Source organism: Chlorocebus sabaeus, chromosome 12, assembly GCF_047675955.1.
Source record: "Chlorocebus sabaeus isolate Y175 chromosome 12, mChlSab1.0.hap1, whole genome shotgun sequence".
Taxonomy (NCBI): domain Eukaryota; kingdom Metazoa; phylum Chordata; class Mammalia; order Primates; family Cercopithecidae; genus Chlorocebus; species Chlorocebus sabaeus.
The window spans coordinates 3,876,374-3,903,834 of NC_132915.1; the positions used below are offsets into that span (position 1 = coordinate 3,876,374).

The 27,461-nt window shown below is 39.8% G+C and overlaps 1 protein-coding gene and 1 pseudogene across 1 annotated transcript in view; one reads left to right on the forward strand and one right to left on the reverse strand.

Moving 5' to 3' along the window:
- MFSD14B (major facilitator superfamily domain containing 14B) overlaps window positions 1–27,461 on the reverse strand; it is a 77,117-nt gene that overhangs the window by 13,542 nt on the left and 36,114 nt on the right. The window contains exons 2-6 of the mRNA XM_007969821.3: window positions 26,956–27,051; window positions 16,157–16,219; window positions 6,859–6,986; window positions 4,302–4,416; window positions 230–448 (exon numbers count right to left, since the gene is read on the reverse strand). Of these exons, the coding sequence (XP_007968012.2) occupies window positions 230–448; window positions 4,302–4,416; window positions 6,859–6,986; window positions 16,157–16,219; window positions 26,956–27,051 (621 nt within the window). The remainder of the gene's footprint in view (window positions 1–229; window positions 449–4,301; window positions 4,417–6,858; window positions 6,987–16,156; window positions 16,220–26,955; window positions 27,052–27,461) is intronic.
- LOC103219789 (threonylcarbamoyl-AMP synthase pseudogene) lies at window positions 9,988–13,197 on the forward strand (annotated as a pseudogene).

Below are 27,461 nucleotides of genomic sequence, written 5' to 3' on the forward strand. Positions count from 1 at the left end.
TTAACTAGACATTTTCTCTCTCTTCCCTTATGACATGCTTAAGTACCAATTCTATATGTTTCTTAATACAAAGCCTAAATCCCTTACTTGCAATTAATTTTGTTTTTCTATTTTTACTAAAGAAATAATTCAACAACTGCTAGGATCCTTGAGACTGCACATACATACTTTCATTTGCTTGGCTTAGAAAGACATTTAGGAAAGTAAATATTTCCATATTTTTATTTACCGCAAAAGGGTCCGCTTGTTTCCAAGAAATCTGAGCTCCCCAGGAAACCGGTCTCATTTTCTCAGGCAGAGATTCTGGAACAGCCACTAAGATGAAGCAGATGTCCAGAAGAGCCACCACTGTAGCCACCAGCACAACAAGGCTGTCTCCGTAACTGGCAGAAAGATATGCTCCAATGGCCGGGCTGCTGACAAGACTAGCCGCAAAGGTGGCTGAGACCTGTGGGAAAGCACACTCTCACCCAGGGTCCCACAGGTGAACACCTGTGGGGAAAGCATCTCCTTACCCAGGTCCTGCCTGCTGCAGGTGCACACCTTCAGGAAAGCGCACACAACCAGGCTCCCACAGGTGCATACCTGCAGCCATGCCTCCCTGGCTTTAAGTAAGACAAAAGAAATGTGTTGCATATAAATTTTAAGAATGAAAAAGAATTAAAGGGATTTAAGAATGTGTTCACAAACTATTAACTAACTGGAGATACCCTGCAGAGCTACAAGAGTAAAAAACAATTATCTTATTAGAAATAAAAATTGTAAAAACCTTCCCCACAAATAAAACCTTAGCTCTTTGGTCTTCTTTAACTGGGGACTGGGGATGTGAGACGGTATGAAAAGAATTCCTGTAGGGCTGATGATAAAACCTATGAACTACTCAGGGACTGTGCTTGATTTCATCTTCTAAAAACAATGCACCGTTTGAACATTTTATCATGTGGTGGTCATTTCATTAGCACCGCTGGGGGTCGGGGGGAACCATCTGCTATTCTTAGAAAAAAAACTATTAACAACAAAGAATTTGTTGAGGTGGAAGTTGAAGCTTTTTGACTGGACAGCTGTAGATTTGTCTCTCTGTCACCACCTGACCCTGTCTAGTAGACAGACCCACAGAACCAGCTAAGCACACCCACAACCTGAAGCCACAGTGAAGCCCTTCACACTGCATTTCTATAAGCATGTGGAATGCCCACTTTATTTAGAACACAATCTGAATGGTCAGATGCTTATTGGGCAAACTCCAAATTATAACCACACTAAATGTCAAATGCATATCTCTAAGTTAGCTTTTTAAACTTCTAATGGATTTTATTAAAAATCACAAAAATTCTGGCAATAAAAAAATTTTTTATCCATCATCTCCCAACTGAATAAAAAAACACTATATCTGAAATTAGTATTATACTAAAAGTACTATAAAAGCTAAAAATAAGTATTTTTGAAGGGAAAAAAAAGAATGTGGAAAATTCCAATTTGGGGAATAGGAATCCTTCATTCAATATTTACTGAGTATCTACTATGTACCAGACAAAGAAGACAAAGCTCTTGCCCTCAGTTTTTCCCGCTTTATTCAAGAATATCAGGGCAACCAAATAACTGCATTATAAACTGCAACAACATGTAAAGTTATGGGAACATTCCTACACTCTTCTCAGGTGTTAAGGCAGCACTGCTGCAGCATCTTCAGGTGTTAAAGGGTCTATGGCCTCATGAAACTCTGCAAAATGTGTCTATCTTAAAGCCTAAAGCAGCCTACTTGCTTAGTTTGTTTTTTTATCTAAACTCCTCTTTCATTTAACATTCAATACAACTCTGATGAATAAATCTAAAGAATGATTTCACCACAACAAACTCTTAGTGTTAACTCACTTATTAATTTGACTAATCATTGCTGTAGCCCTGAAAGAATTACTACTTTCTTGGCTTACTGAAGAAGTTTGAGTAAGGAAGTTGCACATATTTTTATATTGCTATTTAATGGGTCTCAAAATGCTCCTTAGAACTTGATTGACACATTCTGTAATTAATTGGCAATAAATTCTCCTATATCTGTAAGATAGGTAGACTGCAATCCAGGTAGCCTTGCATGCTGAGTTGCTTATGCTGGCTGGGAGCACACTTCAGCTGAGTGCTGTCTCAGTCCGGATGTGCACGCTCACTGATTTCTCTCAGTGCCCCTATGAGTAGACATTAATCCTAACTGCCATTATACAATGAGGAGCTGAGCTGGAGAGGGTAATGAAGTCACAGGCACTTCTGGTTAGAACTCTCTTAAATCTTTCCTGAAAGCACTACTGCTCAGCACAACAGCTGTGTGAATGGTTTCTCAGCTGAAAGGGAGGAACAAAAATCTAATAATATTGCAGAAAAATGAGTATCTCAACAGTATTTCCCATGCTGTAGAAGAAAGCTGTCCCTCACCATTCTGTTGGCCAAGCCTCATGGGCACATGTTGAATATGAACAACCTGCCTTCTTTTTTCTTTTTTTTTTTTTTTTTTGGCAGGGGCATGGGGGGGGGCAACTTTTGGAGTTGGGGGGGTGGAATTTTTTTTTTTTTTTTGAGGCGGGTCTGACTGTTGCCAGCCTGGAGGGCAGTGGCACAATCTTGGCTTACTGCAACCTCCGCCTCCCGGGTTCATGCAATCCTCATGCCTCAGCCTCCCAAGTAGCTGGGATTACAGGTGCACACCACCACGCTCGGCTAATTTTTGTATTTTTAGTAGAAACGGGGTTTCACCATGTTGGCCAGGATGGTCTCGATTTCTTGACCTTGTGATCTGCCCCCGCCTCAGCCTCCCAAAGTCCTGAGATTACAGGCGTGAGCCACCACACCCGGCCTATTTCTGTTTTGGGTGTTCCTGAGTGAGCACCAAATCTTGCCTTATTTGAAGCTTTCCTATCAGCTTCTATCTCTGTCCTCCTCCATCACGACTCTGGAGAAGCCCCTTTTTAGGGCATGGCATGAGAGGGACATTCAGGAGTGGAGGGAAGAAGCAAGGAGAGAGAGGGAAGGTAGAAGAGTCAGAGGGAAGTGGGGTTGAAAGAGTAGTTTTCAAACTACTGATGTCTAAAGTCAACAAAGTAAAAACTGTTGTGTTCTGTGAAACGGTAGTAACTCATTTATATGCCCATCATTGATTCAGGAAGTTATTCATTCAGTCAGCAATGAATGAGAACTTACTCTACTCCAGGAAGCAGATTTAAAACACCCAGGAAAAGGAGATAAATAACCTAAGTTTCTGGCATTCAATCTCTCTCCAGCCTATTCCCCACAACCTAGCCAGATCATCTTTCTTCTTCCACTTTCTTATTCTGAATGTTTTCAAATACAGAGGAAGATGGTAGAAGGGTACAAAGCATACTTCCATGTCTCACAGGTTCAGGCTTGGAACACATACCCACCCATGCACATCCACATGCTATGCTATCTTTTCCCCGAACTATCTGAAAATAACTGGCAGAGTCCTGACACTGATGTAAAAGACTTCAGCTATCTTCTAACAAGTCTTTCTTCTACATAACCATAACGCCATTACCATGCCTGAGAAAATTAGAAACACTCTCTGGTGTGAAATTATCAGAAAAACGGTCTCCTATAACTTTTGTTATTCAGCAACTATGTATTTGATGAATGAGTGAACGTAGTCTTTTTCTACATACCATGTCCCAAATGTATGTCCAAAACACACAACCACCAATAGAGTTAACAATGGATTCACGTTGCTGAGGTTCAGCACCTCTCCAATTAAAATTAGGTGCACAAAGACTCGTGCACCTTGACTGCTTAACACTCCTCAGGATCAGATAACAAGAAACAAATCAGAATAATTTTTTGAAAAATTCAAATGTTCAATTGTAATCCCCATTGTTGAAGATGGGGCCTGGTAGGAGGTGACTGGATCATGGGGGCAGTTTCTCAGGAATGGTTTAGCACCACCTTCCTTGGTTGTAATAGTGAGTGAATTCTTTGAGATCTGGTCGTTTAAAAGTGTGTAGCACCTCCGTCTTTGCTCTCTCTTCCTCCTGCTCCAGTCATGTGAAGATGCCTGCTCCGGCTCTGCCTTCCACCATGAGTAAAAGCTTCCTGAGGCCTCCCCAGAAGCAGAAGCCTCTATGCTTCCTTTATAGCCTGCAGAACTGTGATACAATTAAACCTCTTTTCTTTATAAATTACCCAGTCTCAGATATTTCTTTATAGCAGTGCAGGAAAGGACTAATAAACTCACTTTCCAGTAAATTTCTAATACAATGTTAATTACTATTCTGGTTAAAAAAATATATAATCTATTATCTTACCCATCCATAAGCTGTACTTCGCTCGTGCTCCTGAGTGACATCAGCTACGTAGGCAAATATAACAGAGAACGTGACCGAGAAGACTCCAGACACAGAAATCATCGCAAAATACCACCTATAAAAAGATTATTTTAATGACCCAAGAGAAAGGGAGTATATGTACACCTTTATTACCTGAGCCAAAGACATCATGTAAAGATTACACATAAAGAAGTATACTTGTATATGTATGTATACTTAAATATACCAAAAAAAAAAATTTAAGACAGGAAGAAGTAGAAACATACTAATTTCATCATTGTTCAAAGGGGGTCAGTACATGCCCCCTAAAAAAACAAGAGGAAAAACGGAAAGAATAAAGGCATTAGGTAAAAGTTTTATTTTTAAAGGTAGCCGACAGAAAAAAAACCTTCTCAAATATCCTGGCTATAAGTAAGAAAAAGACATACAACAAATGATTTGAAGATCTACATAAAAGCAGAAATCATAATGAAAAATACTATATTAGTGTAATTAAGACCAAAAATTTCTATCATGTGATAGATGCTTTTTTAAAAACCTAGTTTAAAATTAACAAAGAAAAATCTTATAGAACAAAAAATGGGGTTTACTTCAGGATAGACAAATATTTAATATTTAAAAATCTATAATATAATTATTCATTTTAGTAGCTCTAAAGAGAAAAGGGGATCACGGATCACGAGGTCAGGAGATCGAGACCATCCTGGCTAACACGGTGAAACCCCATCTCCACTAAAAATACAAAAAATTAGCCAGGAGTGGTGGCAGGCGCCTGAAGTCCCAGCTACTCAGGAGGCTGAGGCAGGAGAATGGCGTGAACCCAGGAGGCAGAGCTTGCCAGTGAGCCGAGACTGCACCACTGCACTCCAGCCTGGGCAACAGAGCGAGACTCCATTTCAAAAAAAAAAAAAAAAAAAAAAAAGAGAAAAGGCAAATAATATCCATTAATGCTATAAAGTCATCAAAATCTGACATGTACTCTTAATGTTTTTTAAAACTCTGTGTATACAATAGGAATATTTTTCAGTCTAAAAACTAGCTTAACACCTAATGACGAAACACTACAATACTCCCTTTTTATATATATAAAGAAAAAAAGACCAAAATCATCACTTTGATTTACTAATATTCATTAGTGAAAGCAATTAGCAAAAGCAGTGAGCAGTATGAAAACAGGAAGGAAAGACATAAAATTACAGATGATATTAACATACCTAGAAAACCAAGCAATTAGAAGAGCTCATGTTGCAGCAGAACAAAAAGGATAAAATTTATAGGAACAAAACTTAACAAGAAATGTACAAGATCTAAAGAAAAAATTTTAAGCTAAAAAAAGGACATTAAAAAGTCCCAACTCATTGGAAAAGCATGACATCTTGGACATAAAGACTCAATACCAAAAAATTCATCAACTCATAGAAAATAAAATGATTATGGGTACCCAATAAATTTAGAATGTGATAGATGTTAGCATGAAATTCCTACCAAATAATCAAATGAAAATATTTTCACACGAGCCCCCCCAAAAAAATATATTAATAGGATTAAAAACCAAAACAAAAACTTCCACATGTAAGTGTGTTCTTCACATAAGAGCATCTCTGCAATAGGAATACACACCAAAATACCATCTTCTGTTATCCAAAAAAAAACAACTAAGTTACAGCTCACATGCAAATTCCGACCCACCTTTGGTAACTAAATGGGCTTTGGTCACATGCTAAATACTCTCCTGATTTATACAAAGGGAAAAAAAAAGGGCTAGGCACAGTCGCTCATGCCTGTAATCCCAGCACTTTGGAAGGCCGAGGCAGGTAACCAGGAGTCAGGAGTTCAAGGGAAGTCTCACCAATATAGTGAGACCCCGTCCCTACTAAAAATACAAAAATTAGCCATCTGTAGTCCCAGCTACTCAGGAGGCTGAGGCAGGAGAATTGCTTGAACCTGGGAGGCAGAGGTTGCAGTGAGCCAAGATCACGCCACTGCACTCCAGCCTGGTCGACAGGGGAAGACACCCCATCTCAAAAAAAAAGAAGGAAAAAAAAACGAACTCAAATTCACATTATGATTTAAAATAGGCTATCAGCCTTACTATAGTGTATTTTAAAGTGACTCCCGCCTATTATGATATAAACTATGTTTGTGTCGGTGCCCCATAGCGATGAGCTGACAAATATAATATATTTACAAAGTCAACTAAAAGCCACAGTGATGAAGATTGTTAGCCCATCTCCAGGGTTAAACTCCCATACCTGACATCATAGCAACATCAGCTGCCTGAAGAGGCATCTTTTATTTCTATTTCTTCACCTAAATAACCTATCTCAGACTTAATTCTAGAATGTCTTCACTTCCCCATTTATAAAATGGATATAATGACAACTGTCCAAACTGGCATTCAGTATTACCAGAGAAATCAAATGAAAACACAAGTACAACTGCTTTGTTAATAGTTAAGAAGTGCTCTGCAAATGTAAGTATAATTTACATGTGACTCAAAACAGGCAGTCGGGAGGTGAAGGGCCAAGTCACTCACCATGGGCTGATCCTCATCAGCGGGATTGGGAAGCAGGTGAAGAATACAGTGCCCAGAAGAAAGGGTTTCCTCCCCCACACATCAGACAGGGCACCTATGAGTGGGGCACTCAAAAAAGAGAGTAGACCCTGGAGAAGAAACAGAAGAAAAGGTTAGTTTTGTAATTTGATCCCTCAACTACCTGTAATTCATATTTTCTAAATGCATTAGCTCTAATTCATTGTACTGGCCCCAAAACAGAATAATAATTTGAAACATTAAATACAAACTAACATTTAAAAAATAAAATTAGGCCTGGCGTGGTGGCTCACGCCTGTAATCCCAGCACTTTGGAAGGCCAAGGCAAGTGGATCACCTGAGGTCAGGAGTTCAAGACCAGTCTGGCCAACATGGTGAAACCCCATCTCTACTAAAAATACAAAATTACAAAAAATTAGCTAGTCTTGGTGGCAGGCGCCTGTAATCCCAGCTACTCAGGAGGTTGAGGCAGGAAAATCACTTGAACCCGAGAGGCAGAGGTTGCAGTGAACCAAGATCACACCTTTGCACTCTAGGCTGGGCAACAAGAGCAAAACTCTTGTCTAATTAAAATAAAATATAAAATAAAATAATGTAAAAACAAAAATGTAAATGTTCTATCAGAAAGGGAAGGAAGAAGTAAAAAAGCTTGTTTTCCAGAAGGAATCAGAAAAGAGAGATGACATGATATATATATACACACACACACACACACATTTGGCCCTTAAGATGAACACACACCAAGCATATGGGAAGAAGCTAGAAATTTAAATCATTTTAATAAATATATATGGCGTATCAATTCTGCACAAAACTCTGCATTAACTGGTACAATGACACCCAAATGAATGTACACCATATACTATCCCCAGGGCCTCACAGGGATAAAGAAGAGGAGCGTACATATGCTTAATGCTCAAAAGAAACAAGATTCTTTGTCAACTTTGTCAATCAAAGTAAAGTTCTCTCCGCCTGATGAGTTTAGGAAGAAGGATATAATCCAACTTGAACAACAACTACAGTTGAAACTAAGGGGAAGAGTGTGAGACACAGGTAACACCACACAGAAGCAAAGGAAGTCAAGGAACTCACATTCACTGCTTGCCCACTATTTGCCAGTCACTCTGTTGGCTGACCACCTTCATTTCAATGCTACAGATAAGCAGCAGAGTGGGGAGAGCAGGGATGGACAAGAGTAGAAAAATGCTGATGAATAATGAAATAGGTGATGAGTACACAGATATTCATTACACGATTCTTTTGTGTATCTGAATTTCCATGATACATTTTAAAAATTCCTCAGCACATCACATAAATAGGACACTCCAAAACCTGGCTCCTGACACACATCCTATGCTGCGGCTGCATGCAATACTTCCAGTTTTCTGGACATACAATGTTCCTGTGTGCCAATGGGCCTTTGCACGGGCCTTTGCATGCATGTCCATCCCACACTTGGAGCCTAGAAACTGCTAGTGATTCTTCCCAACCCTGGGAAAGAAGCACCTCCTCTCCTCTATCTAGTCTCTTAGTTCTTCTATTATGATTTCAACACTCCATTAAATCACTTGTTATTTGTCTATCTTCTCCACTGGACTCAAAATTGAGATTAAGGTCAGAAGGATGAGGTTTCTTCTTATCTCTGTACCCGGGGTGCCTATCACAGGGCCTGGTAAACCCCGGTTTTCAAATACATTTGGTGAATTGAATAGAACTTTTCGGAGAAAATAAACTCACAGAAGTCTCCAAGTTCACATAGCTCAAAAGAAAGAGAAACAGATTCCAATACCCTATCAGCCACCAACTGATTAACCCAGGACAGCAGACAAACTGATAAGCGGAACGACTCAAAGTGAAGCAGCTTCGTTGTCTGGGGAAATACCCAAGGTTCATCATCTTGCACCAAGAAGAATAAGGACATGGGCACACGTGGGTGGGTGAAGGAGGGGAAAGTTTAATAGGCAAATGAAAGAAGAGAGTTTCCTCATACAAAAGAAGGATTATTATTAATACTTTATATAAAAGCAGCTGTGGGTAAGTTGAGCTTCAGGCACAGCTAGATGGACACAGGGAAGGAGTTGTTCATGTGGTGTTATCTGGGTTCTCTCACCAATTCTTAGTAAGGTGTCTCAACACAGTAAGCAGGACAGTTTTTGCAATCCTAGGCTTACTACAAGTTAAGTAACCCCAGTAGACTGAGAAAATCTCAATAGCTCTAGCAGGAAATTCCTCTGGAGAAATACCACTGATCTAGTTCGGATCATTTGCCCATTGTCCATGTATCTAGTTTAAATCACTACACAGCCAACCCTCTGTATATGCAGGCTCCATATCTGTAGATTCATCCAATCATGGATGAAAAATATTTGGAAGAAAACAATTAAAAATAAGAATACAACAATAAAAAATACAAATAAAAAAATACAGTGTAACAACTATTTACATAGTATTAGGTATTATAAGTGATCTAGAGATGAATTATAGTATAAGAAGACTGAGAATGAGTGGCCTAACAGGTAGAAAGAAAACTATGCTAGGCCAAGTGAAGAAAGCAAGTAAAGAACGCCTTTTAAAAATGAAAAAGGGGCCAGGCGCGGTGGCTCACACCTGTAATCCCAGCACTCTGGGAGGTCGAGGTGGGCGGATCACCTGGCCAGGAGTTCAAGACCAGCTTGGCCATGGTGAAACCCTGTCTCTACTAAAATACAAAAAATTTGCCGGGCATGCTGGTGTGCGCCTGTAGTCCCAGCTACTTGGGAGGCTGAGGCAGGAGAATCGCTTGAACCCAGGAGGCAGAGGTTGCAGTGAGCTGAGATCGCGCCATTGCACTCCAGCCTGGGCAACAAGAGCGAAACTCTGTCTCAAAAAAAAAAAAAAAGAAAAAGAATCAGAATAATTCTGGTAGAAAAGTGAGTGTGGAAGTCTACTTGTAATGAATGTAAGACAGCATGGGAGAGAAAGAAATGGGGTAGTAAACTGAGGAGAAAAGGAAAAGAGGTTTTGTTTTTAAGACTGGAGAAATAGAATGCTTGTATGCTGGTAGGAATAATTTAGAGGGAAAATTTAAAATACTGGGGAAAAAAGGCATAATTGCTGAATTCCTGAGAATGGATGAGATATGTGAAGAAGCTGGCTTCAGCAAGGAACAAGGACAGTTCATCCTTAGAAACAGGAGAGGAGGTAGAGTATATGAGAACAGATACATGTAGGTGGATGGTAGATGTGGTAATGGGAGATTGAAATTTCTCTTTGGATTACTTCTATTTATTTAGTGACATAGTTAAGGTCATCAGATGGTGGAAAAGGTATTGCCTTCAGACAGAGTAGCTAGAGAATTAAGTTTTCAAGGGTTGGGGTTTAGCCAACCAAGTGTGACAGAGTAAAAAGAGAGCAAGCTTTATATGCAAAGCAGTAATCATAAAGATTGACCACAGAATTTAAGCCAAGAAAGATGAAAGTGAGGATACAGGGTTAGGGGTGACAGTGAAAGACAGGTAGGATGGGTTTTCAGTGCTGATATATTGAGCTGTAGTACAAAATACAGTAAGCTAGAATGGTAAGGAGGTAGTGGTTATAAGCTAGAATGGTAAGGAGGTAGTGGTTGAATACTAGGGTATATAGAGAAACAGTATGTATAATGGTTACAGTCTGGATGCTGGAAGCAATACTTTTTGGGATAAAATTCTGGTTTGAGCAATTGCATCTGTGAAACAACAGGCAAAGTATTTATCTTTATGTCTCAATTCACTTATCTATGAAAGGGAATAATGAGTACCTATCTCTTAGAAAGTCTGCCATTATTAATACTACGTAATGGTTAGAGTTATTATAAGTGAATGGCTAACTTAGGGTGGAGGGAAATAGATCAAGGAACTGAAAGACCACTATTATTGGAAGGATAATCTGTGTGGATATTGAAACAATCAAGAAATAAGACAGGTCTTGGCCGGGCGCAGTGGCTCACGCCTGTAATCCCAGCACTTTGGGAGGCGAGGCGGGTGGATCACGAGGTCAAGAGTTTGAGAACAGCCTGGCCAACATGGTGAAACCCCGTATCTACTAAAAACACAAAAATTAGCCAGGTATGGTGGTGTGTGCCTATAATCCCAGCTACTCAGGAGGCTGAGGCAGGAGAATCACTTGAACCCGGACAGTGGGGAGTTGCAGTGAGCTGAGATGGCACTGCTGCACTCCAGCCTAGGCGACAGGGCGGGACTCTGTCTCAAAAAAAAAAAAAAAAAAAAAAAAAAAAGGACAGGTCTTGAATATTGCTAAAATTTCCTATTCAGCCACTGGTAGGATTATATTGTCGCACATTAGTAGTAAACACAAATTACCTAAATTTGGTCATAATAGTTGTTAAAAACAAAATTTTTAAAGTATTGATTTTAAAACTAAGTTTAATGTAGAATATTTTTTAGTAAATTTAAAAATTTACCCAAATTGTTATTTCACAATTTTTTTCTTTTATATTTATAGAATATACTTCAACAACAGCAACAAAAGGTTTCTCAACAATCTAGAATTGGTCAGAGTGAGTCTGAAAAGTTATATTAGCAGTTCATAAAGGTCTGTTGTATATGGCAACACAATACATTGTTATAAAGCATAATGTATTTATGGAAGTAGAAGGTAGTTCTTTCCAAGTTTATGAAAAAAAAATTTTTAGATTTTTAACTACTTCCCATTTTGAATTCATTGTTTCTTTCCAAGTTTATGAGAAAAAACATTTCAGATTTTTAACTACTTTCCATTTTGAATTCATTGTTTCTGACATAAGTTAAATGTATTTTTACTTTAGGATTCTAACGGTTTTGTGAGGATTATTCCAAACAAAAAAGTGGTAAATTGGGAATTTTATTTAGAAATGTACTTATGCATAAACTCTATATGTTACTAATACTTTAGTCATAGTTCTCTGTTTAACTGGAAACAGAAAGTCTGTAAACTATTTCTAGGTTGTGTTTCACTTGTTTATGTGTCCACGGTGTTTGTTAAATAATAAAAGTACCCAAATGGGAGGATGTCTCTGGTTGGCCCGGCTAATTTTGTATTTTTAGTAGAGACAGGGTTTCTCCATGTTGGTCAGGCTGGTCTCAAACTTCCAACCTCAGGTGATCCACCCACCTCGGCCTCCCAAAGTGCAAGGATTACAGGTGTACGCCACCGTGCCTGACCCAGCCTGACTTTTTTTTATGCAATGTGTCTTTCTGAACACTGTAGACCAAGCCCCAGAAGCTGCACCTGTGGTATTATTTGTTATTTGTAGCCAGTCCAGGGAGATCCGAGGATCACAGTGGCTGCCAGTGTGGGACTGAGTGAGGGGGCAAGCCCAGAGCGTTCAGCCATGGCTGAGCTGCACACCAGCACCATGGTAGCCATCCCCACCGATATGCCACATGGCCTGGCCTGCGCAGCAAGCTGCCCTGCGCACTGTGTACCGTCTCAAGGGCTGCAGGAAGGCCAAGTTACTGGCTGTATGAGAGTACCCCAGGAGCTCCTGAAAGATCTACTGCCAGGACGAGTTCCCCCAGAGATGGAACGTTCAGAGGAGCTCAACAAGGACCCAAACACCTTTAACTCCTCTTATAAGGCATCCAGATTCCTGATTATGCCTTTATGCAAGACTTGGCCAAGATGTATGGGCATCCTCTTGCTCTCACTAGCGCCAACCTCAGCTCCCAGGACAGTTCTCTGAATGTCATGGAGTTATAAGACCTCTGGCCTCAGTTGTCCTTGGTCATTGATGGGGGACTAACTAGGGATAGCCAGACCCCTGAGTGTTGTCTTGGCTCAACTGTGGCTGACTTATCTGTGCATAGAAAGTTAGGCATCATTCGTCCAGGCTGTGCCCTGGAAAGTACTATAGCCTTCCTTCAACAGAGGTATGGGCTGCTCCCCTCACATGCATCCTACTTGTGAAACTCAGGAAGCAGGAAGGCCCATGGCCTGGTGCTGGATACCATGTGTCCGTCCACTGATAATTGCCAAGCCCTCATTTGCAGAGGCCACTGGAGCTCCTGCACTAGTCTGACTTTTTTTTTTACGGAGATTCGTTCTTGTTGCCCAGGCTGGAGTGCAATGGCATGATCTCGGTTCACTGCAACCTCCAACTCCCAGGTTCAAGCAATTCTCCTGCCTCAGCCTCCCGAGTAGCTAGGGTTATAGGCATTTGCCACCACGCCTGGCTAATTTTGCATTTTTAGTAGAGACAGGGTTTCTCCATGTTGGTCAGGCTGGTCTCAAACTCCCAACCTCAGGTGATCCGCCCACCTCGGCTTCTCAAAGTGCTGGAATTACAGGCGTGAGCCACCGCACCTGACCTAGCCTGACTTTTTTTTTCACAGTGTGTCTTTCTGAACACTGTAGACCAAGCCCCAGAAGCTGCACCTGTGGGAAAAGCTATATTTATTATTTGTAGTCTCATGTAATATCAGCCAAAGGCTGAAGAGCTTAACAACATTCCTAGGTGGCCTTATTCTAATAAGTTTATTTTTTTTAAGTGAAAAGTAATTTAAATAGCAGATTTAGAATCTAATGAGAACCTCCTCTCTGCTGGGTGGTAGCATTCAAAATGGTTCAGACCAGCAAAAAGTGCCAATGCTGTTTAAAAAGTCTCAGGTGACCAAAGGCATGGGTTGGCCTCCTGAAGCTGGAACCACATAGAGCCACGGGCCAAACACTCTCCCCTCTGAACCAGTGGGGCCAGTGGTGTCGAGTACTGTAACTGCTGGTGGGGAGAGCAGTCATTTTCGTCTAACACTGGGACGTCTGCTCAGTTGGTGGGGGTTGTCCAAATTAAAGAACATTGAGAAACAAATCTTCACTATCCTTTCAGTCAGGGACTTTTTTCTTATTTATTTATAAATTAAGTTGTAGGTATACCTATAACACTTTTATCTAAGTCCAGTGTTCTCAGTAGCCTTTTGTCTATTTATGTGTACTAAGTGTTCAACATAATTACTGTTGGGCATTTGAACTTTGCTTTTCTTTAGTAAAAAGACAGACGCTATTAAAAAAAAAGTACCCAAATGATAAAAAATAAATAAAATGCTGTTTTACATATAAATATCCTCAACTTCTTTCTGAAAACAGGCAAATAATATTTATTAATTTATTAGTATTTAATATTATTTATTATATGACTGTTTTGTAAGAGCTATGAAAACAGTGAATTACAATGGCTAAATTCGGCACATTACTAGGGCATAATTTTTTTTTTTTTTTGTGAGACAGAGTCTCCCTCTGTCGCCCAGGCTGGAGTACAGTGGCGTGATCTTGGCTCACTGCAACCTCCATCCCCCAGGTTCAAGCGATTCTCCTTCCTCAGCCTCCCCAGCAGCTGGGACTACAGGCATCCACCACCACGCCCGGCTAATTCTTTGTATTTTTTGGTAAAGACAGGATTTCACTGTGTTAAGCCAGGATGGTTCGATCTCCTGATCTCGTGATCTGTCTGCCTCGGCCTCCCAAAGTGCTGGGATTACAGGTGTGAGCCACCACGTGTGGCCTTGGGAATAATTTTAAGTATCTTGTTCAGTACAAAGTATAATTATGCATAGATTGACATTATCTAAACTGGAAAGCACAAATTAGACCCTATACTCATATGCTTTACTATAACAGACTAAAAAATACTATTATACTTTAAACCCCTATTTAACCCTTTTCCTACTTAGAAAAAACAAGTGCAGTTCACCACCAGCATTCATTTAATTTTACATACACACACTCTTCGAGGCTGAAGCAAAGCTGGTTGATTTTTCAATGTGAAAGTAAAATATAAAAAGTGTTCTTAGAGTTATTTCTAAACAGAACATCAGAATAACCTGAATCATCAGAACTGTCTATTTCAAAAAACTGGATTCATCAAATGAACTTTAAGCCGATAACTGTTCAAGAACAATGTTAACACCACAGGTAGAAGTGCTGCATTTTCTAGGATTTGACATTTTCAGTGACAGAATGTTACTATAGTTTGTAACTGGAAACACCACTACTGAAAACAGAAGGAAGGCCAGGCGCAGTGGCTCATGTCTGTGATTGCAGGACTGTGGGAGACCAAGGCGAGCAGATCACTTGAGGTCAGCAGTTCAAGACCAGCCTGGCCAACATGGTGAAACCCCATCTCTACTAAAAATACAAAAAATTAGCTGAGCATAGTGGCGGGCACCTGAAATCCCAGCTACTCGGAAGGCTGAGGCAGGAGAATCGCTTGAACCCAGGAGGTGGAGGTTGCAGTGAGCTGAGATCACACCACTGCACTCCAGCCTAGGCAACAGAGCGAGACTCCATCTCAAAAATAAAATTATTTAAAAGAATGAGGAAAGGTCAGGTGCAGTGGCTCACGCCTGTAATCCCAGCACTTTGGGAGGCCAAGGCAGGTGGATCACAAGGTCAAGAGATCAAGACCATCCTGACCAACATGGTGAAATCCTGTCTCTACTAAAAATACAAAAATCAGCTGGGCGTGGTAGCACATGCCTGTAGTCCCACCTACTCGGGAGGCTGAGGCAGGAGAACTCCTTAAACCCAGGAGGCGGAGGCTGCAGTGAGCCGAGATGACACCACTGCACTCCTGCCTGGTGACAGAGCGAGATGCCGTCTCAAAAAAAAAAAAAAAAAAAAAAAGAATGAGGAAAAAGAATGCTATCAGTAGAATGATGTCTTTTGTTTCCAAAGTCTATATACTAAAGCAATGCAAAAATAATAATAAAAGCAACATGTTTTGTGGCAAAGTTATCTTGGAGTAAATGTAGCACCACTGGTGAGTATTCTCGGTGCAAACAGGAAAACGGTTAAAAGCCGTTTTTATATATATCATATTAAAATCGACATAATGAATTAAGACTAATTATATCAAGTGGTTATTATAAAGCTATGGCCAATGTATCAGCTGGGCTTCCTTCTTCCTCAGATACACTTCTTTTTAATATACCTAAAAAGAAGACGGTAGCAATTGCCCCCTTTATTCTGTTGATAGGCACAGAAGTTAAAAGTTACATAATTAAACCCTTTATGACCTGTTGTGTACACAATAATAAAAATGAAGTTAGGCCTATAGAGTATTCACACTGCTATTTGCCAGTAAACCATTCTATGCCTTATGTATTTGTGTTGTATTTTAAAATGACTTTTAATAACCCAGCTAAAAATTTAGATTTCAGTCCCCAGAACAAATAGTATTTGTTTCCCAAAGTCCCACTAAAACGTCCAGAATTAAACTACCAAGGATTCCTGGCTTTGGTTCATTACAAACCACATAAAATTTTTCTCTTACCTTAACACCTTGAATGAGACCATTCATGAGGAATGTGTGTTGAGAAAATGTTTCATGTAGAACCTACAAAAAGCAAACAAACATCAAGACAAATTCAAATTTAAGTTAAAGGAAAAATTTTCTGTCTCTCTTAATGGCATGCTACATAAATGAGCCCTGCAATGAAAAATTATAAAGTATCAATAAAATCCAAAAAAATAAATAAACAAACTGTGGTACATCCAGACTATCACTAAAAAGAAATGAGCTACCAAGTCACTAAAAAACATGGAGGAATCTCAAATGCACATAGCTAAGTGAAACCAATCTGAAAGGCTACATATCGCATTGTATAATTCCAAGTATATGACATTCTGGAAAAGGTAAAACTATGGAAACAATAAAAAGATCAGTGGTGGCCAGGGATTGTGAAGGAAGGAGGGATGAACAGTCAGAGCACAGGGGATTTTCAGGGCAATGAAAATGCTTTGTATGATACTATGATGGTGGATATATGCATTATCAAAACTCAGAGTATAGAATACCAAGAGTGAACCCTAAACTACAGAATTTGGGTGATAACAGTATGTCAATGTAAGTTCATCAAATAAAAGAAATGTACCTCTTTAGAAAGGAATGTCCACAGTAAAAAAAAAAAAAAAAAAAGGCTATGTGTATGTAGGGGAAGGGATACAGGGGAAATCTCTGTACCTTCCTCTCAATTTTGCTGTGAACCTTAAATGACTCTTTAAAAAATTAAGTCTTTAAAAAAAGGAAATTAAAATCTACTCACAAATTATTTCCAACCTTTTCTCTAACAACATTATTTTTAAGGTTTAGAAAAAGTTTGTCATCTCAGCTACTAACATTTGAACTCTACTTGCATGTACTGAAGAAAAAGAAAAGCAAATGAAGGATACCAAATATTTCAAGTGAAAATATCAAAGTTCTCAGAAAAATCTTCCAAAAAAAATAAATTTAAGTCACAGAGATATAGAAATTTTCTTTAAAGAATAATATAAAGACTAGAACTGTTGAATAACTTGATTTGTCACACACATCACAAAAATATGGTAAAATGCAAAACAAAAAAAGTGCATTTAAAAAAAATGCTTATCGGATCATGTCAATTTTTTTTTTTGGAGATGGAGTCTCACAGTCGCCCAGGCTGGAGTGCAGTGGTGCAATCTCAGCTCACTACAACCTCTGCCTCTCAGGTTCAAGCGATTCTCCTGCCTCATCCTCCCGAGTAGCTGGGACTACAGGCGCCCACCACCACGCCCAGTTAATTTTTATATTTTTAGTAGAGATGGAGTGTCACCATATTGGCCAGGCTGGTCTTGAACTCCTGACCTTGTGATCCACCCACCTCGGCCTCCCAAAGTGTTGGGATTACAGGCGTAAGCCACTACTCCCAGCCTGATCATGTTCATTATTAACCCATTATCTCTCAGTCCCACATTCTCCCTTCTATACTCTACTCTGTCAGATCAGAGCTAAGAGACTATGGACATTTCTCTGACTCCCCTTCCCCACAAGCTTCCTCTTAGTTTCTTGCAGTGGGAAATGGAGGGTGGAGTGAGTGCTGGTCAACACGGCACCAACACCTCCAGGGTTCTCTCATGCTGTCAAAGGAGCAGCAGTGCTGGTCCTTCCCTAATCCCACCTCAAATCTTACCCTCTCAACCTCAGACCACTGCTATAATTCTACATGGAAAATGATGCAAACTTGCATTCCCTTTGTACAGGTGATGCAGTTTAGGAATAAGAGACCATCGTTTTAACTTGGCAAAACCGTATCTATGGATGAATGACAGAATATATACTCACTGAGCTACACACTAAACTAAATAGATCTCACATAATTTCGGACAGTATGGGCCCATTTCAAGCAATCAAGCTACCATGCAGGCAATTCCTCTAAAAATTTTCAATCCATGCTTTTAGAAACTCTTCTACCGTTTTCTACCCACCCTCCCCAGCAAAAGGAAACAGTGAAACCTTACTAGAGAAAAAAGTAAAACAAGTCAATAATTTAAAAAGGCTAACCTTCATAAAATAAAGAAGTTGTAAATAAAACAGCTATATTCTACTCAGGCTTTTGATAAAGTTTAAAAACCAAAATAAAGTATGTAAATAATTTAGCTACAAAAGGCAACAAATGTTATCAGAATAAAGTAAGCCTAATAATAAAAGGTGTATTAAATATCTCAGAGATCAAAGCTTTCATTGTTAACATCTCTATATTTAAAAAATCTCAAGCTTAGCCAGGCACAGTGGCATACACCTGTAATCCTAGCTACTGAGGAAGCTGAAGTGGGAGGATTGGCTTGAGCCCAGAAGATCAAGACTGCAGTGAGTTATGATTGCGCCACTGCACTCTATCCTGGACAACAGAGCAAGACCTTGTATCTATCTATCGATCGATCATCTATCAATCTATCTATCTAAATAAATAAATAAATAAATAACTCAAGGAAAATATCCCCTGTAAGTATTCTTGAGACGGACTACAGTAAACATAAAATAAAATGGCATTTGCTTGAAAAAAAAAATAGGAAACATTTTAAAAGAAAAAAAACGACATTTGCTTCTCACCTTTAAAACAGTAACTATAAAGTTTTAAGAAATGAACTGTCTTCTAGTATAATAAAGCTTAGAAATATCTACATGTAATAAACATACACAGAACTGTGTTTCTCCACTTCCACAAATAAAACAGAAAAAAATACGAAATCAAATTTACAGCATTCCTGGACAGCCAAGAATCATAAGGCGCTTCTGGATGATACAAAACAGATGAGAAAAGGCTGACAACAAAACCTGAAAGAGTTGAAGAAAAGTAGCACTTGAAGGTGAAAGAGAAGACCCTGAAGAAGTTCATTTTCCAGAACCCAGAAAGAAACCTCCCAAACCAGAGGAGTAGGAAAAAATAGCCATAAATGAAAGAGTACTAAAAGGTCACAAAGTAAGCTCCCTGGTGTCTTCCTCTCCAGGGATTTTTATTGTGATAACAATCACAAGCATAGTTCTCTGAAAACTGTGGGACTTCTAAGTGGGATACTTGTAGAATTGAATGGGATGAGATTCAAAAAGGACGGTGCCCCAGATCTCTTAAGCTGCCAAAAGTGCACAAAGCCCTATGACCACATAATTCCATAGAGTACTTCAGTACGGTAGAATACCCACACTTTCACAGAGCAAGAGTGCCTATAACCAGTCCCTGCATTAAATGTCAGGGAATAAGGCTTTCCACCTGGGCTGAAGAACTACACTCTAGTAATCACAGGTATCTAGACTACAGGTGGAAAACTGGCTACAACTTGACTGTAAACTTGAAATAGCCTTTGTAAAATTACGACTGAGACAGTGAAAGATCTAACTTAACTGACTCCATCTTACTTCTGACCTCCAAGCTGTCCTTGTTCATTCCTGGGCATAGCATGAACTAACTGTGGGAGGAACTTAGTTTATAGTTTTTAAAATAAAGACAATAGCCCTTTCCCAAAGCAGATTTCCTTCTTGCCTGGGGACTAGACCGCCTTTGCAGGACCAACATTAGCCACAAGATTAGAAATTATGGGTATGAATTAGGCAGCCGGAGGCTACAGGATTCAGACCCTCCCTAAACTGCTCCTAATATCACTGCTTGCGATATTCTGCAGACCCTACATTTAATGAATCAGCTGGTACCACCCAGATTGATAAACTGGCTCATCTGATCTTGTGGCCCCCACTCAGGAACTGACTCAACTCAAGAAGACAGCTTCGACCCCCTATGATTTCATCCATGACCAATTCTGTAGTGTGGTTCATCTTCCTCAAGATTGCCTTGGTCTAAGATCTGCCTTTGTGTCTCCATATATTTTATAATCAGCTCTTCAATAGCCACAAAATAACCTGTTAAGAATTTTGATTATGATTGCACTGACTACAGATTAATTGGGGAAGAATAGACATATTGTCTTTCTTTGTTGTTGTCTGATTCAAAGTCTCACTCTGTCACCCAGGCTTGGGTGCAGTGGCACGATCTCCGCTCACCACAACCTCACCTCCCGGGTTCAAGCGATTCTCCTGCCTCAGTCTCCTGAGTAGCTGGGATTACAGGAGTGCGCCACCACGCCTGGCTAATTTAGTAGAGATGGGGTTTCGCCAAGGCTGATCTTGAACAAAATAAGGAAACTAGATGTCATTCGACAAATACCACAGTAAAAACTGTTGCAGACAAGCATTTATGGATACTAAAATTAGTAGGCCAACAGAAAACGAACAAGATATCTGGATAGTCTCAAAGTATTTCTCCACAACACACTCAAGACCAGGAGTTCAAGACCAGCCTCATTGAAACCCCATATCTACTAAAAAAAAAAAAATTAGCCGAGTGTGGTGGCACACGCCTGTAGTCCCAGGTACTCAGGAGGTTGGGGCAGGAGAATCACTTGAACCCGGGAGGCAGAGGTTGCAGTGAGCTGACATCACGCCACTGCACCCCAGCCTGGGCGACAGAGTGAGACTCTCAACCAAAGAATTAATAAAAAAGAAAAACAAAAAAAGAAGACAACAATATGTCCATTCTTCCACAATCAATCTATAGTCGATGCAATCATAATCAAAATTCTTGGCAAATTATTTTGTGGATATTGAAGAGCTGATTATAAAATATACAGAGACATAAAAAAGCCTTAGACCAAGGCAATCTTTAGGAAAATGAACCACACTAAGGAATTTATACAAGATATTATGGCTGTGCACAGTGGCTCACACCTGCAATCCCAACACTTTGGGAGACTGAGGCAGGCAGATCACCTGAGGTCAGGAGTTCGAGACCAGTCTGGCCAACATGGTGAAACCCGGTCTCTACTAAAAATATAAAAATTAGCCAGGCATGGTGGTGCACGCCTGCCTGTAATTCCAGCTACTCAGGAGGCTGAAGCAGGAGAATCACTTGAACCCGGAAGACGGAGGTTGCAGTGAGCCGAGATCGCACCACTGCACTCCAGCCTGGGTGATAAAAGTAAGACTCCATTGCCCAAAAAATAAAAATAAAAAAAATAATGCCTGCAGTGAGCAAAGACTGCACCACTGCACTCCAGCCTGGGCGACAAAGCGAGACTCCGTCTCAAAAAAAAAAGAAAAAAAAAAAAAAATATATATATATATATATACACATACACACACACACACACACACACACACACACACACACACACACAGCTCAACAGAATACTAAAAAAATTAGAAACAAACCCATATGTGGACGGTTGTCTCATTTATGACAAAGGTGACACGGTACAGTGGGGAAAGAAGAATTTTTTCAATAAATGATGCTGGTTCAACTATATATTCTTTTGCAACCAACGTGAATAATGACCCCCTACCAAACACGATGATCTTTTTAGATGATAGGACTACATGAGAACAGTAAACCAATAAAGGTTTGTGGTAGAAAAAGTTTTCTTAAACAAGACTTTTTAAAAGCACTAACCATAAGGAAAAATAAATTGAACTACATAAAAACTTAAATTCAATTAAAATTAGTGTCATCCAAAGGCATTAAGAGAGCAGAAAGGCAATCCCAGGCTGGGCATTCTGGCTCACATCTGTAATCCCAGCACTTTGGGAAGTCAAGGCTGGCAGATCACTTGAGGTCAGGAGTTCAAGATCAGCATACCCAACATGGTAAAACCCCATTTCTACTAAAAATACATAAATTAGCCGGGCATGGTGGCACACGCCTGTATTCCAAGCTACTTGGGAGGCTGAGGCAGGAGAATTGCTTGAACCCGGGAGGTGGAGGTTGCAGTGAACCGCTATCACACCACTGCACTCCAGCCTAGGCAACAGAACAAGATTCCATCTCGGAAAAAAAAAAAAGGAAGAAAGGCAATCCAAGAATAAGGAAAAGATATCAACAATAAGTATGTATGTGTGTATAGAGACAAATGTACACATGAAAAAAATTGTACCCAGAATATATAAAGAACTCCTACAAATAAGAAAAAGGCATACAATCCAATTTTTAAAAACCTGATGTCACTTGAACTGACACTTAACAAAAAGATAGTCACATGGCCAACAGATATATGTTATATATAAAGGGAGTTAACTTCATTGGTCATTAGAAATATGCAAATTAAGACCATAATGTACCCACCAGAATGAAATTCAAATTGCCGGTGAAGATATGGAGTCTGCCTGGCTGAAGAGTAAACTGTTCACCCACTCTGGAAAACTTTTAGCACTACATAGTGACGTTGAACACAACCATGCAATTTTACTCCCAGATACATACTCCAAGAAACATGTATACATGTTCACCAAAAGATATATACAAGAAATATTGCAACAGCAATATACGTAATCGGCAAAAACTGGAAACGCAAATGTCCAACACCCAAATGGATTTGTGTCAATAGACTCCAGGACCATCCCTAAGTTCAGCAATTTGCTAAGAGGATTCCAGGACTCTGAAACTGTTACACTTACAGTTTATTACAGCAAAAGGACACAAAGCAAAATCAGCAAAGGGAAAAGGGACATCAGGTAAAGTCTGGAGGAAACCAGGTGCGTGCTTCTAAGAGTCCTCTCCCAGTGGAGTCACACATAAAGCATTTAATTCCTCCAGCAATAAACTGCAACAATGGCCAGGCACAGTGGCTCAAGCCTATAATCCCAGCACTTTGGGAGTCCAAAGCGGGTGAATCACTTGAGGCCAGGAGTTTGAGACCAGTCTGGCCAACATGACAAAACCCCATCTCTACTAAAAATACAAAAACTAGCCAGGACTCGGGAGGATGAGGCAGGGGAATCACCTGAACCCAGGAGGCGGAGCTGCTGTGAGCCGAGATAGCGCAACTGCACTCTAGCCTGGGCAACAGAGCCAGGCTCTGTCTTGGGGGAAAAAAAAGAAAAGAAAAAGAAAAAAAGAAACTGTAACAACATTATGTGAAGTGTTGTCTACTATAGAAGCTCACAAAAGCCTAGGAGTTCAGGGTTTTTCTTGGCCGGTGATCTTGAAGGCACACAATGAATGACCAGTTACCAAAGCTCTAGTTCATGAGAAGGAAAGGAGGTGTTCATCATAAATAATGCTGTTTGCACAAACTGGAACAGTGAAGTTCAAAGATTCAATCTTATTGAATGCAGAATATTCTAAGAGCTCAATTGGGGCCTGTCAAGGACCAGTCACAGAAAATGGTCCTCTTGGGAACATGAAAGATTTGAGCAACTCGGGCCTGCTGAGTTAATCCTTTCCTGCCCAAGATAACAGAAAATTGTATGTGGTTACATAACAACACACTCTACAACAATGAAATGTTGCTACATACAACATGGATTAATCTCATAAACGTACTCAGCCAAAAAAGCCAGACAACAAAGAGTATACATTGTATGATTCCACTTATATAATATTAAACACACAAACACAAAGGCCAAACTGTCATATTAGAAATGTGTCAAGGACAGAAATTACTTAGGATTGTTTCTGAGAGTGTGGTACAATGCTGGATATGTAAGCGTACTTACTGTATAAAAAAATTCATCAAGCTGTGTATTTATAATTTGTACATCTTTCTGTACACATTATACTTCAAATTAAAAGCTTACACAAAAAGGTATCTGGTTCCTATTTTAACCATGAGGAAACTTTAGGAAAATATATCATTCTATAGAATCGTATTTTCCTCAGTTCAAACTCCTAACACAGCTCAAAATCCTATAATTTTATATTGCGAGGGTAGAAGAACATCTTTCCTATTTTCTGGTTTTTAGGACAATCAGGGAAATACAGAAATTGAAAAGTGCATAAAGTACTGAGATATCAGCTAATCCAGTGGTTTTTCTAACTATATTACTCAGAAATATTATAGGAAACCTCTAATGGTTTGATTTGAATTTCTTTCTTTCTCTCTCTCTTATTTTTTTAATTTTAATTTTAATTTTTTTGAGAAGGAGTCTCACTCTGTTGCCCAGGCTGGAGTACAGTGGTGTGATCCCGGCTCACCACAATCTCCGCCTCCCGGGTTCAAGCGAGTCTCCTGCCTCAGCCTCCCGAGCAGCTGGGACTACAAGTGCATGCCACCATGCCTGGCTACTTTTTGTATCTTTAGTAGAGACGGGGATTCACCATGTTGGCCAGGCTAATCTTGAACTCCTTGACCTCGTGATCCGCCCATCTCAGCCTCCCAAAGTGCTGAGATTACAGGTATGAGCCATTGCACCCGGCCTTGAATTTTTTTTTTAATGTATTGCAAACCCAACATCTACAAGAAAAAAAAAATTGTCAGACTTCTCACATTTGACATGACAGTATAAAAAGATTAACAAATTATAGGTTATACAGCTGTATGAACCTATTTCCATGCTCTGGAATTCAACCAAAGGCATAAAACAAACTGGGAGCATTTATTTATTAAGTTCCTGAACTTCAGGCAGTAACAGTGGTTTTAGTTTTGAGCTGCTACCAGACTCCTGCCCCTCCCCCAACCCCAGCTGTGTGGGGTATGTTAGTTTAAACATGACATGCTGCTGCCTGAGAGGACTCATTGGATTTGGAGTGTTGTCAAGTTAACAGGGCAAACACGGAAGACTGGTGGACTAGGCCCGGGATAGATACAACAGGTAGTTGTAGGAGGTGAGACAGCCACAAGAGGCTTGAAAAGCTCTCCCCAAATCAGTTGACTCTAGACTATACACAAGCATATAAGAGACTGGAACACACTCAAGCCACCCATTTTTAAAACATGAAATGAGTTTTAGAGATGGATGGTGGTGACAGATACCCAACATTATGAAATGTATCTAATACTACTGAGCTGTATCCTTCAAAAGAGTGAAAATGGTAAGTTTGTTATGTGTATTTTACCATAATTTTTTTAAATGGAAAAAAAAAAAGAGTGATCTGGTTTGTCTGTATTCATACTAAAAATGTGTCCTGAACAAACACATGTATTTGTTCAAGGAATATATTTATTAAGCACCAACCATATCCCAGGCAGCACTACGCAAACAGTGAGGAAAATCAGAATCTCATGAAACTCAAAATGGGACTAATTATCCTCATTAACTAATAACAAATAACCTACTATAGGTTTCCTACTATGAAGGAAAAACTGCAATAAGAAAAAAAAAGGATTAAGGAAGCAGGCAATGTTTAAGTCCTCTGTTCCACCCAAATAATAATTTTAATTAATCAAACTGTATTTTTTTTTTTTTTTTGAGATGGAGTTTTGCTCTTTTTGTCCAGGTGGAGTGCAATGGCACCATCTCAGCTCACCACAACCTCCACCTTCCGGGTTCAAGCAATTCTCCTGCCTCAGATGCCTGAGTAGCTGGGATTACAGGCATGTGCCACCATGCCTGGCTAATTTTGTATTTTTAGTATTTTTAGTAGGGATGGGGTTTCTCGATGTTGGTCAGGCTGGTCTTGAACTCCCAACCTCAGGTGATCCACCAGCCTTGGCCTTCCAAAGTGCTGGGATTACAGGCGTGAGCCACCACATCAGGCCTCAAACTGTATTTGAAATGTGCCAGAAGAATTAAAAACTTTAAAAGGTTCATAGCAAAGTCTTATGTAAGGCTAACGGGCTAACAGCCACCCTTTAAAGTTCTCTGCTGTCTAAACCTTATTTAAGAACAATGATTATCTGTACCCAGAGGGATTCTTCAGTAAGGCAAAATGATGATTAGGAAGAGTTGAGCGCCAATGTTTTATTTTTTTAATTTTGTTTTTTTAGAGATGAGGTCTTGCTATGTTGCCCAGGCTAGACTTGAACTCCTGAGCTCAAGCAACCCTCCTACCTCAGCCTGCTAAATAGCTGGGCCTAAAGGCATATGCAACTGTCCCCGGCCCATCAATAATTTTTAAAGAATAATTAAAACAACTGAAACTTAACTCCAATTTAAAATACTTTATTAAAATTAAGCATTAAATAGTCGTAAGCCACCTAAGATCTGCCCTGTCATCTTTTCTTTGGCATCTCCCTTCCTTCTAACCACATCATAGATCAAACATACAAGTTCTTGCTAAGATATTCAATACCACCTCTGAAGAAAATGGCTATCGATAAGCTACGAAAAACTGAAATTTAGACATTCCTACAATTATTACTCATTGTTACAAAGTACTCACCAATCTGCTATTTACTATGTTCTTAAGTCAAAGACCATTAACATCCCCATAAAGAAGTTACAGACTTCAACAATGCTTTGCAATTTCTTGTAGGACAGGACCCTATGAGTCGGTGGCCTGTTATGAACCCAGTCACACAGAGCAGCAGGTGAGTGAGCATTACCACCTGAGCTCTGCCTCCTGTCAGATTAGCAGTGGCATTAGATTCTCATAGGGGTGGGAACCCTACTCTGAACTATGCATGTGAGGGACCTAAGTTGCGCTCATTATGAGACTCTAATGCCTGATGATCTGAGGTGGAACAGATTCATCCTGAAACCCTCCCCCAACCAACCCACTTCTGTGGAAAAACTGTCTTCCATGAAACCAGTCCCTGGTACTAAAAACGTTGGGAATTGCTGCTTTAAAGCATCTTAAAGATCTTCCTAAACATATACAATTCATTTGTGTAACAGCACCCCCAAGTCTGGTTCAATAGGAGTGCAGTGCTACCCAGGAATATTTAAAGAGGTGTTTGTGTTACATGTGGTTCAGAAACTACAATGGAAAAAAAAAAAAATGAAACAAGCTGTTTTAAATCACTATCAAGAGCTACTCCCAAACACGTATCTAGACATACACAGTGATACATGCCTAAGAACTTACCTCTTTCTCTTACAAAACAAAAACCCAGTTCAGCAATACTTACAGTCAACATTGGAGTTGTCAACAGGCCCCATGCAAAGAATTCAAGGAAGATGACAATAGCAGCATGGTACACACTTGGTCGGCCAAAGCCTTGTAGCTAAAAAATAAAGTTATTATGAAAATTAGCAAAGAAATATAAGAAATCTATCATCTTTAAATGGTACAGAAAAAAGGTGTAAAATAAAGTTAGGGCCTACCTCAGTCATTTAAAATAAAACTTCGTTTGGTGTTATCCCTGATGCCTTCACTTCCGCCTAATAAGGGAAGGTGCTAAGATTATAGCAGAGGCTGAAGCCTGTAATCCCAGCACTCTGGGGGGCTGAGGCAGGCAGATCACAATGTCAGGAGTTTAAGACCAGCATGGTCAACATAGTGAAACCCCACCTCTACTAAAAAATACAAAAATTAACCAGGCATGGTGGCGGGCTACTTGGTGCCAGTTACTTGGGAGGCTGAGACAGGAGAATTGCTTGAACCCGGGCGCCAGAGGTTGCAGTGAGCTGAAAT